Source organism: Alexandromys fortis, unplaced genomic scaffold (assembly GCF_014885135.2).
Source record: "Alexandromys fortis isolate MF-2015 unplaced genomic scaffold, M_Fortis_MF-2015_v1.1 scaffold_22, whole genome shotgun sequence".
In the NCBI taxonomy this organism is placed as follows: Eukaryota; Metazoa; Chordata; class Mammalia; order Rodentia; family Cricetidae; genus Alexandromys; species Alexandromys fortis.
The window spans coordinates 11,260,678-11,272,499 of NW_026067900.1; the positions used below are offsets into that span (position 1 = coordinate 11,260,678).

At 43.0% G+C, this 11,822-nt stretch overlaps 1 protein-coding gene across 3 annotated transcripts in view; it reads left to right on the top strand.

The window, feature by feature from the left end:
- Positions 1–11,385, top strand: part of LOC126490033 (uncharacterized) — a 35,661-nt gene extending 24,276 nt beyond the window's left edge. The window contains exons 5-7 of one of the 3 annotated variants that reach the window (XM_050124720.1): positions 3,123–3,243; positions 5,817–5,922; positions 9,671–11,385. In XM_050124720.1, the coding sequence (XP_049980677.1) occupies positions 3,123–3,243; positions 5,817–5,922; positions 9,671–9,698 (255 nt within the window). In that variant the 3' untranslated portion in view covers positions 9,699–11,385. Of the gene's footprint in view, positions 1–3,122; positions 3,244–5,816; positions 5,923–9,356; positions 9,626–9,670 lie in introns of those variants that run through there. The other 2 variants (XM_050124700.1, XM_050124710.1) reach the window with 2 other exon arrangements.
- The last annotated feature ends 437 nt before the right edge of the window (positions 11,386–11,822 follow it).

Sequence of the window (11,822 nt, forward strand, 5' to 3'; positions counted from 1 at the left end):
TTATCACAGCAACACAACAATAACTATCACACCCTCTCCCTCTCTCTTCCGCTGAGCCCACCATGAGATAGTCTTCCTTGCTCTACCACAATCCCCCTGCCCTAATTTTCTGCCTCTTACTGGCTCAGAAATAATGGATCCAAGGAATCATGGACTGAAAGCATTAGTCAAAATAATTCTAGCACACTTGTAAAAATGTGAGCTCCAGAGCCTGGTTGGAATATAACCCGTTACAGAGGGATTCTGGCTTTGTTTTCTTATTGTTGCTTTTGGATCCAGGATAAATTTGAATTCATGATGGAGGCAGTTCTAAAGGTCTTTCTTGGGTCCCTGACTTTCTTCTTGAAATCTTGTCAACAACAGGCCAGTGATCGCTCAGGAGCTACCGCTGGGATCCGTCTTTCAAAAGGCCAACGTCTCTAGAGACTTTTGCTACTGCCATAAACCTTGATTGCAGTTTCTCACTCAAGGAACACAAGGCCTAAGTACTTGATATTGGCATTGGCGTAGGCCTTCAGGAGAGGAAAGAGAGAACTGGGAGCAGCGTTTGTCACCCACTGGCTTTATGGTTGGCACTACCAATCTGGTTGGAGGGTGTTATCATCTTTCCTCTCCCAGCTTGGTACCCTTTTCAGAGTTGTGATTTATGTGCTTTGTGAGAAAGGGTGTTGGCTAAGATGCAGCAACAGGGTAACTACATCTTTACAGCAGATAATATGAGTGGAGCCGTACTTTCTTATCTCCTGCTGCCAAGCCTGCTTGATAAAAGGAATCCCTTGTGGGGTTTCCCAGACTCTGGTTTGCTGCAGCGAGTCACAAAAAGTGCATGACCTGCTTTGTATGTTTACTTGGTGAGTGCAGAGCCAGGGCTCTGTGCCTCCCAAACTCTTGCTTACACCACTAAGGAACAATGTGCGTTTGAGCAAACCGCTAAGAAAGGGTAACTGCCATCTGCAAAGGGATTCGCAATGTAAAGGACAGTTTCACACGCAGTTCTCACTCTTACAGCACGACAGACCCAATGCAAGTCCCCCACTTCACAGAGGCTCAGAAAAGTAAAGTGGTTTGCCCACGACAGTGTCTACATGTTCGAATACCTATGAGTGACAGGCAGTTCCATCCATCCTTTTAAATCCTTGATTAATTTGTTCATCTACTTACAATTGAGCAGTCACTTGTATGGTAGTTAGAATGAAAATGGCCCCCCACGGGCTCATAAAAGAATTAGGACATGTGGCGTTATTGGAGTATGTGTGGCCCTGTTGGAAACAGTGTGTGTGTCACGGTGGGGGAGGAGGCTTTAAGGTTTCAGAAGCTCAAATCAGGCCCAGTGGCTCACTCTTTCTTCCTGCTGCCTGTGGATCCAGATGTAGAACCCTCAGCTACTCTCCAGCACCATGTCTCTCTGCATGCTGCCATGCTTTCTGCCATGATAATAGTGGACTAAACCTCTGAATCTTAAGCCAATTCCAATTAAATGCTTTCCTTTAGAAAAGTTGCTATGGTCATGTTGTCTCTTCAGGGCAATAGAAAATCTAAGACAACTGTCTGAAAAGTATATTGTATACAGAGGCCTCCTTGAGCCATATTAGCAGGAAGCTTTGTTTGCCATTGCTTTCTAGGAGAAACTTTCTGGGCCATTTCCTTTCACTGTCTGGAAGCTTAACTGAGTGGGGTGTCCCTGAGGGTGCCCTTCCCTTTGTTGTCATGCAGATCAGACCTCTTCTTGATGGTTACTAACCCCCTTGACAATTACAACTTCTCAGAGCTGAAGAGACGGTTCCACAGTTCTGAGCACTGACTGTTCTTCTAGAGGACCCATGTTCAATTCCTAGCACCCACATGGCAGGCCACAACTATCTATAACTCAAGTTCCAGGGGATCTGACACCCTGGAACATAGACATACATGCAGACACACATGCAGGCAAAACATCAATCAATATGCATTAAATAAAAATAAACGTTAAGTTGGGAGCATAGACCCCAGCCCCTTGCATCTATCCCAGCCTCCAGGCCTGAGAGTTTATATTAGTCTGGACTCCTTATCCCAGCAGGCCAGGTTCTGACCCCTTTCTGGAGAGGAGGTCAGGACCACTCCCAAGAATATTTAAGTGAACTCCTAAAAGAGGAACGCATGGTCTCCTTTTCTTTCTTCCAGTGGTCAGCAGTCGCTTTCGCAGCGGACGGGTTTCCCCTGAGGTCACCCGAGAGTGCAGAACTCCCATTAAACCTGGATATCTCTTGATTTGGCTTGTTTTGTTTTGGCTTGATTGGGATTTTGCATCGGTGGAGAGCTCACATTAGGAAAATATTCCTAACAATAAACAAATCATTAAAAAAAATACAACTTCTTAGCCGGGCAGTAGTGGCACGCACCTTTAATCTCAACCCTCAGGAGGCAGAGACATATGGATCTCTATGAGTTCAAGGTCAGCCTGGTCTACAGAGCGAGTTCCAGGACAGGCTCCAAAGCTACAGAGAAACCCTATCTCAAAAAACAAAACAAAACAAAAAATACAACTTTTCTTTCTGCATGTGACTTTACTATAACATTAAGTTTTTAGAGTTCTTTTTTTTTCTCCCTAACCCAGACACTTTGTATTTCTTTCTGTCCTACTTGCTATTTTTCACTGTAGACATGCATAAGTCTTATCAGTAACAACCATCCTCAATGTTATGCTGTCTTGAAATTTCCTCTGCCAAAGAAATTAATATACTACTTTTTAATTCATCCTCAGGAACGTTCTCAGGACATGGACACAAAGCAGCTACAGTCTTTGCTAAAATATGTCATTAATTTTGTCATTAATGCCCAATAGTCCAGTTGCTAAACTTGGTTCCCCCTGAAGCCCCTTCAGCTGGGCCTCCACCATCTGCATTTCTCTCAGACTGCTGTCTTCCAGCCTCCTACCATAATGGCCCACAAAGCTTTGTTTATAGCATCCAACTACTTCTCTAGTCAAAAGTTTAAAAGTCTTCTACATTCCTCCAAAATCAATAGTTAAGTTAACACCCCACTCCTGGTACCAACTTCTGAATGTGTTGCTTTCTGTTGCTGTAATGAAACACACCATCACCAGGACAACTTACAGAAAAGTTTGTTTTGGCTTACCGTTCCAGAGGAATGAGAGGCAGTCATGGCGAGGAAGCCTAACAGCAAGCAACACGCATAAGGTCCAGAGCATGAAGCTGAGAGCTCACGTCTTCCAAAGGAGACACAGAGAAGAGCTAACTACAAGTGGTACAAGGTTTTTAATTTAAAAACATAACCCAAGTGCTAAGCTTCTTCTCACAGGTCTATACCACCTAAATGTCCCCAAAGAGTGTCACCAACTAGGAATCAAGCATGCCGATTAGTTGTATTGTCACCTTGATATAAGCTCTAGTTATCTGGGAAGAAAAAGACCTCAACTGAGGGATTGCTTCTTGCTCATTTAGCCTGTGGGATATTTTCCTGATTAATGTTTGATAAGGAAGAGGTCAGCCCACTAGGAGCAGCACCACCCCGGGTGGTCTTGGATGATATAAGAATGTCAGCTGAGCAAGTCATGGGAGTAAAGTCAGTAAGTGTTTCCTATTGGTCTCTGCTTTAGTTATTCCAGGATCCTGTCCATCTGGGATTTCTGCCTTGGCTTCCCTCAGTGACTGACTGTTTAAAGATATATAAACCAAATCAATCTTTTTTTCAAGTTGCTCTTGGCTGTGGTCCTTAGCAGAACAATAGAAAGTAAACTATGGGGCTGGAGAGATGGCTCAGAGGTTAAGAGCATTGCCTGCTCTTCCAAAGGTCCTGAGTTCAATTCCCAGCAACCACATGGTGGCTCACAACCATCTGTAATGGGGTCTGGTGCCCTCTTCTGGCCAGCAGGTAAACACACAGACAGAATATTGTATGCATAATAAATAAATAAATAAATATTTTAAAAAAAGAAAGTAAACTATGACACCAAGTGTTTAAACGCTGGAACCTCTTGGGTACATTTCTCATTTAAACCATCACAATTCTTAACGAGAAATACTGTATCAATATTCATCACTGCACTATTTCCAGCAGCATAAACCCACCACCGTCCTAGATATCCTGGGATGGAAGAATAATTTTCCCAACACTGACATCCTCTGGGCTATTCCTCCAGAGAAGGAGTGGGCCCTCTGTGTGGCTGCCTAGGAAATAATATAGCCTTGTGCTTAACACAGCATTAAGAGAAGTTAGAGTGCAACTTTCCTGGTGCTGAGCGCTGACACAGGAAACTCTGCCACTAGATGCCACCTCCCAGCTCTAAACTACAGGCTTGGATCTCAGCCGACTAATCACACAATGAGAGGGGCTGGCCATACTCCCAACCTGGAAACTGATCTGACAAGAGAGTGTGAGAGATTAGGAGATACCACACATCAACACTGGGCTATCCAGCCCCCTCCAATTAAAAGGACAGGCTGCTACCTCCTCCATTTAGCTTAAATGTTCTTGCCACATGTGGAGGAGGGAGTAGGATATTTAGTGTCACCTCGGATGAACAATGAGAGGCTAATCCTAACTTGTGGGTTTTCTAACAAATTTCACGCCAGCAGGCTGGATTCCCCCACTCTCTCTCGTTTACACCTGACTAGTGCAATTGGGTGTGCATCTGGACAGACAGACATCATATCTCTCCAGAAGGTAATCAGCACATCAAAGGTTACCATTAAAAACAGGACAAATGGCATCTGTCAGGACAGCTCATCACTAATTGTTCCTGGGAACCACAAGACAGCATCAGCGAGCTCAGCAAGCACTCTACCAGTGAGCTACAGCCCTGGCCTAGGGTAGCACATTTGAACTTTATAGGGCTCCTGAAGATTAAGCAAATGTGACCTCCAAATGAAGACGGATTTGAACAAAGACTACGCAGCTCGCCTGAGAGTTGCCTGCACAGACTTTCTTAAATTTCTCTATTCCAAGGGAAAGTTCGCGTCCTAGATCCACTCCATTCCTCTTCCAGGCAGGCTGGAGAAATGGCAATCACCAAATCTGCAGGCGAGAGTCAGCATCAGAAACAGGTTGGCCATGTAAAATGAGATCTTAAAATTATCAGCCCATTGTCGACTTAAAAAAAAATGAAGAAGAACTCTTTCAAAAGATTTGCTTACTCATAGCCAGGCATAGTGGCACCTGCTGGTAATCCCAACACTTAGGTGACAGAGACAGGTGGATCTCTGGGAATTTGAAGCCAGGCTGGTCTACATAATGAGTTCTAGGACATCTAGAGCTACATAGTGAGACATTGTTTCAAAAATGAGCAAACAAACAAAAAGATTTTATTTATTTTTATTTCATGTGTGTGGGTGTCTTAGGGTTTCTATTGCTGTAGAGAGGCACCATCACCATGGCCACCCTTATAAAAGGTGGTTAGTGGTCGAAAGCATGGTGGCATGCAGGCCACTCTAGACAAGGGCTCCATCACTGCTAGTTTTCCTTCATTTCTCCATTTAAAATTGTTTTATTTGCAAGTAAATTGTGTGTGTGCATATATGGTGTGTATTGTTTGGCATGTGTGCATATATGGTGTGTATTGTTTGGCATGTGTGCATATATGGTGTGTATTGTTTGGTATGTGTGCATATATGGTGTGTATTGTTTGGTATGTGTGCATATATGTGTGTATTGTTTGGTATGTGTGTATATGGTGTGTATTGTTTGGTATGGTTATGTGTACATGTGGGGTAAATGAATGTTCATGGGTGAATGCTTGCCTGTCGAGACCACAGGTTGACACTGGGTGGCTTTCTTCAATTATTCTCCATCTTTTTTTTTTTTTTAACTTTTTGAGACAGGGTCTCTCTCGAAACCTGAGGTTCTTCTCTTCAGCAGAACTGGACAGCCCAAGATCTTCAGGGTTGCACCCCTCTCCACCGCTCACCCCCAGCGCTGTAGTCACAGGTAGGTATCACCCCCGCACCCACTGCTTTTGGTGTGCATTCTAGGGTTGAGAGCACAGGTCTTCGTACTTGCGCAGTAGGCACCTCACCAGCTAAGCTGTCTCCCCACGCGTGAGCTCCAAGTGAGCATAACTCAGAGCTACGTGGGCATCAGTGTTTATCCCAGCACCAATCACAGTGGCTGGGACCAACCTAAGTGTCCAAGAACAGAGGGCTGGATAAAGAAAATGGGCTGGATTCACAGTGGAGAATTGTTCCGTCACAAAGAATAAAGTTATGTCATGAATGCAACCAGGGATTACTCATAGGAAGCAAACTGAGTCAATCAGTCTTAGAAGCCCAAATATCTTTCTTTCACATGTAGTTTTCAATGAAATATTATGTAAATACATAAAACCATGAAAGTACCAGTGAAATGAAAGTAGAATAAAAACTGTCTAAGGGACCAAAAGAGACTAAGGGCAGAGGTAACAAAGGGAAGGCAGGGGTGGGCGTGGGCAGAATATGTCCAATTTATAGGCTTGTATGAAAGCGTCCTTATGCAAAACAGTACCATGAACCATGGTACGCAGTGAAAAAGATTTTAAAGAAATAATTGTTCCTCTCTCTGTTTTGCTCTTCTTTTAAAAGCACATCTTTAATTATTTATATGCATAATCTTGAACAGTTTTCCATTCCTCACTCACTATCATAAAACAAGAAAAACATGTAATCACTTTTATGAAGGGCTGTGCGAGACGCTAAAGTACTAGGTTTGAATAGAGTAGTCTCTGTCCCCAACCTGGCCCAGACACAATAAAAACTTATGAGGTGTGATTTAAATTCCAGGAGATAATGTAGGGAAGAAATAGAGGTTTGTCTCTGTTTACTCGGAACCCATTGCTTGTCCAGCCCTTGCCACAGCCTGGTCATCCAGTCATGGCTAGCTCCGTCACAAAGTGCATAGTTAAGTGGGGGGGGGGGAGCAATGTGGTATGGAGGACGGAAACTGCAGGGATGAGAAGCCAAGCAGTAGAAGGAACACAATTCATGGTGGCAGACATCAGGAAGAGGAGTGGAGAGCAAGGAAGAACCACAATGCGGCTGGAAGCTAGAAAGTAACCGTGGTATCAACAGCAGTAGGACAGGCCTGCAGAATCTCGAACTTCAAGTGGACTTCTGGATGTTCATGTGTCCACTGTGGAGGACATAGGGAGCCTAAACTAATCAGAGAGGTCTGGACAAGACATTTGCACTCCACAAAGATCTGTTTATCTAGAAATAACTTTTCCTCTTTTCTGTTTTTTTTTTCCTTGTTATTTCCCAATCCATGTTTCGAAGATTACTCTTGTTTCAAGGTTCACCTTTACAGTTTAGTTTTAAAATATTTATCTACCTATATTTTGTAGACTATCTGCAGAGACTCAACATTATCCATATTCAAAATTGTTGCAAATTGAACCTTGAAACAGAATCCAAATTACTCTTTAAAAATCTCTGCTAGAGGCAGAGGAGAGATAGCTCAACAGTCAAGACCACTGGTTGCTCTCCTAGAAGTCCTGAGTCAAGATCCCTGCACCTCCATAGTGGCACACAGCTGTCTGGAACTCCATCTTCTGAACTCTATGGGTACTCCATGCATGGGGCACACAGATGTGCACGGTCAAAACACTCACACACATAAAAACTTTAATTAAAATAAAATAATAAAAGAACAAAATTTCTGCTGAGTCCTCAAGGAACTTAAGCAAATCAACATGGCTTAGATCTTAATCATTTTAACATGAAATATTCAATGTGTGAAGCAGGTGATTCACAAAATGGCCAATGGTGCTTCCGTTTTAGCAAATAAAATTGTGATCGTAAGTATGAAAAATTATTGTTAAAGAGAATCCTTGAGATAAGAGAAACAATCGTCCTAAATTATTATTATCCTTGTGTGACCAAGGAGTATTCTGAAGGTATACAATTTGTGTCAAGGGAGTGATAGCAAATTGAGAGGGAGAGAGAAAGAGAGAGAGATTATTGGCCTCTTTTTCTTTGATTATTATTGTTCCATATATACAAACACATAAATATATGAACACAACCTGCTGAGACCATTTGGTGTTGCTTGTAGGTGTATGTTTTCAGGGCTGACCACACAACCGATCAGGGGGCTCATCCCTAGGGCAGACTCTCTCCCTTCTCAGCAGTCATGAATTACCTCTATCTCTTGAGCTAGGCGTGGGGATCAGTGAGGTATCTGTCTTCCATGCTAACATGTCTGTTGGTATTATCACTGTTCCAGTATTGTTTAGGCAGAATTATTGTTTAGATTTTGTGGGTGTAGCTTCCATGCCATTTCTAGAAAACACAATCTCAACAGACTTTGTAGCTCTAGGTCTTAGAACTTCTGTCCCCCTCTTACGCAGTGCCCCCAGGACCAGGGTGTGTTGTAGATAGAGCAAGTGAGTCTGGGCAACCCATAACCAGTTGTTTTCTGCATTTTGATCTCTTATAGCTCTCTGTAATGGTTTCTGTCTGCTTCAAAGAGACACTTCTTTGAAGAGGGGAGAGAGCTACACTTATCTGTGGGTATAATGATACATATTTAGAATGCCATTGGAAAGTGTACTGGTTTAGCAAAGTAGCAGTTATCAGCTTCTCCTCTAAGATCCATGACCTCACTAGCCATGTGTAGCCATGTGTAGTTGGCTATGTTTTCAGTACCAGGAATGATTTTCCTCCAGTTGAGTGGACCGAAATCCAATCTGACAGCGGTTGGTTACTGCCTAGCTGTAAATGCCACTATTACAAACTTAGGGGTATCTTTCCATGCTGGTCATTGTTGTGGTTTATGGGTGTCACCGCTCGGTAGGATGCTGGTTGCTTTCCTCCCTTGACAGCTCACACAACATCTTCCACATTGTGAAAGCCAATTCTCAGGGAAGAGACTCTCTCAGGTCAGATCCAGCTCAGTCCTTCTAATTTTTATGTCCAGTGTATGTGGTGTCTTCAACAGTAAGGATTTAAGTTCAACATCTGGGAGGCAACCAAGAGCAATAGCAATAGCTTATATTGTTCTAAGAGCAACAGTGATAGCCTATACTGTTTTGGGAGTCTCTTGGGCTCATCTGAACAACAACTAGAAAGGAGGTTTCTTATACTTGGAACTGAGGTTTTTATGAGATGGTTTATGTACCTTGAAGGAAGCATTATCACCTCAACTGGCATAGCTTCACTTAAACTACATATGTATGGATACACCTACATTTACATATATATTATATATAATTTTAGGTAAATATAAAATGATTCCTCGTGGATTTTACAAACATCCGTAGTGTCATTTGTTCCCTTCCCCCACCCTCTCCTCTGCAGTGACCGCACTTGCCAATTCTCAGTTAAAAACTCTCCCTTGGTTTTCCCCATTTCTCCCTTCACATCACCTCTACCCTTCTGTTCCTTCCCTAGTGCCCCTTCAACGGCAACCTTCTATGTTCCTGGCTTCTTTGGTTACTTCAAGCTGTACACTCACATCCGAAGATCTGGAGCTAGGAATCACGAACAGAGAGAACATGCATTTGTCTTTCTGGGTCTGGATTATCTCCCTCAGTATAGTATTTTCTCGTTCCACCCATTTACCTGCAAATTTTATGGTTTTGCTTTTCATAGCTGAGTAGTATCCCATTGTGCATATTCCTGTTAATCTGCTGAAGGACACTTAGCTAGCTAGCTATTGTGAATATAGAAGCAATACACATCACTAAGACCTATTTTTGATGTAGGATGTCAAGTCCTTTGGAGGTGGCGTAGCTGGATCATATGGTAGGTCTATTTTTGACATTTTGAGAGTTTTGCTCACTGATTTCCAGAATGGCTGCTCCAGCACTCCCCACCCCCACCCCCAGCAGTGAGTGACAGTTCTCTTTCCCCACATCCTTGCCACTGTTTGTTATCATGGTTGCTTTGACCGACACCTCCTGAGTTGCTAGGGATGAATGGTTTTGAGTTATTTCTTAGTCATTTTTATTTCTTTTTTGGAGAACTTCCTGTTCGGATCCATAGCTCATTTTTTAAATTAGATCATTGTTTTATTCTTTTTTTTTTGAGTTCTCTATATATTGTGGCTGCTAATCTTCTGTCAGATGTATATCTGGCAAAGATTCTCTACCACCCTGATTGTTTCCTTAGTTGTACAGAAGCTCTTTAGTTTTATGAGGCCCTATTTATCAATTTTTAAAAATAGGATGTGAACAGAAACTTCAGAAAAAGTACATTAATGTCCAAGAAAAAAAAGCCCAAGATCTCTGGCTGTTAGAGAAATGCAAATTAAAACTACAATAATATACTACTGGAAACTCATTCATATGGGTAGAGATAAATAACTGATACTCACCCAACGTTAGCAAAAATATAAAGGAGACACAACTTAGATCCGTGCTGGTAAGAATGGAAAATTTGGCAACCTAGCAGTTTCTTAAGTTTCTTAAAGAGTTAAGCACACATCTGTCGTATGACTCAGTAATACCAATTCTAGTGTTTATACAAAATAAAGGAAAACACTCGCCCACAAAAAGCCTTGTGTAAGGAAGCTTATAGCAGCTTTATTCATAATAGCCCCAAACTGGAAACAACCCAGGTGCCCATCAATAGAGCAGAAAAATAAACTGCGATGTCCTCAGCCAGTGGAATGCAATGAAATAATAAAGAGAAGCAAACTGCTTGTGCAAGCAGAAACATGAATGAACCCCCAAAGTCTACACTCAGGGAAGAAAGTCAGTTGCAAGAGTGTAGACTCTGTGGTTCTGTGGATATGAAGTTCTGCAGGGAAGAAAAAAATGTGATTAAAATCAGAACAATGATTGCTTCTAGAAGAGACCAAGGCTGAGGAACTTTTCTGGTTGATGAAAAATATTTAAAATAATGTGTGTTATCTTAGTTAAGGGAGCCACCTTAGAGTTGGCAAGAGACTTGAACCTAGAGTGGCTCCCAGGAGCCCAAGGCGATGTCCCCAGTTAGTCCCTTGGGAAGCGGAGGATAGGGAACCTGAAATGACACTATCCCATAGCAATACTGACGAATATCTTTCATATCACCATAGAACCTTCATCTGGTGATGGATGGAGATAGAGACAGAGACCCACACTGGAGCACTGGACTGAGCTCCCAAGGTCCCAATGAGGAGCAGATGGAGGGAGAACATGAGCAAGGATGTCAGGACCACGGGGGGTGCACCCACCCACTGAGACAGTGGGGGCTGATCTCTTGGGAGCTCACCAAAGCCAGCTGGACTGTGACTGAAAAAGCATGGGATAAAACCGGACTCTCTGATCATGGCGAACAATGAGGACAGATGAGAAGCCAAGGTCAATGGCAAGGGGTTCTGATCCTACTTCATGTTCCGGTTTGGTGGGAGCCTAGCCAATTTGGATGTTCGCCTTCCTAGACATGGACGGAGCGGGAGGACCTTGGACTTTCCACAGGGCAGGGAACCTTGACTGCTCTTTGGATTAGAGAGGGAGGGGGAGAGGAGTGGCAGGAGGGGGAGAAGAATGGGGGGAGGGGGAGGGAAATGGGAGGCTGGGAGGAGGCGGAAACTTTTTTTTTCTTATTCTCAATAAAAAAAAAAAGAAAAAAATGTGTGTTAATAGTGGTCTTATTGGCACAATAGGGAAAACAGACACCAAAGTCATGTTCTTGCACGCTGGGCCACTCCGAACAGCTTAGTGAGCACGTGGGATCTACCGTGTGGCTAAAAAAGGATGCTACAAATACTATTCTGTTGCCCTCAGTTAAAAATTTAGTTTTAAAGAAAAGTCCAAATGCTGTCATTGCCTGGAAATGTGTAATGGTTCTGTTTATCGTGTATAGCTGCAGAGCTGATGGAGAATGCTCACGGACACTCTGACTTGGGTGAGCACTTACATCCTTAAAGTC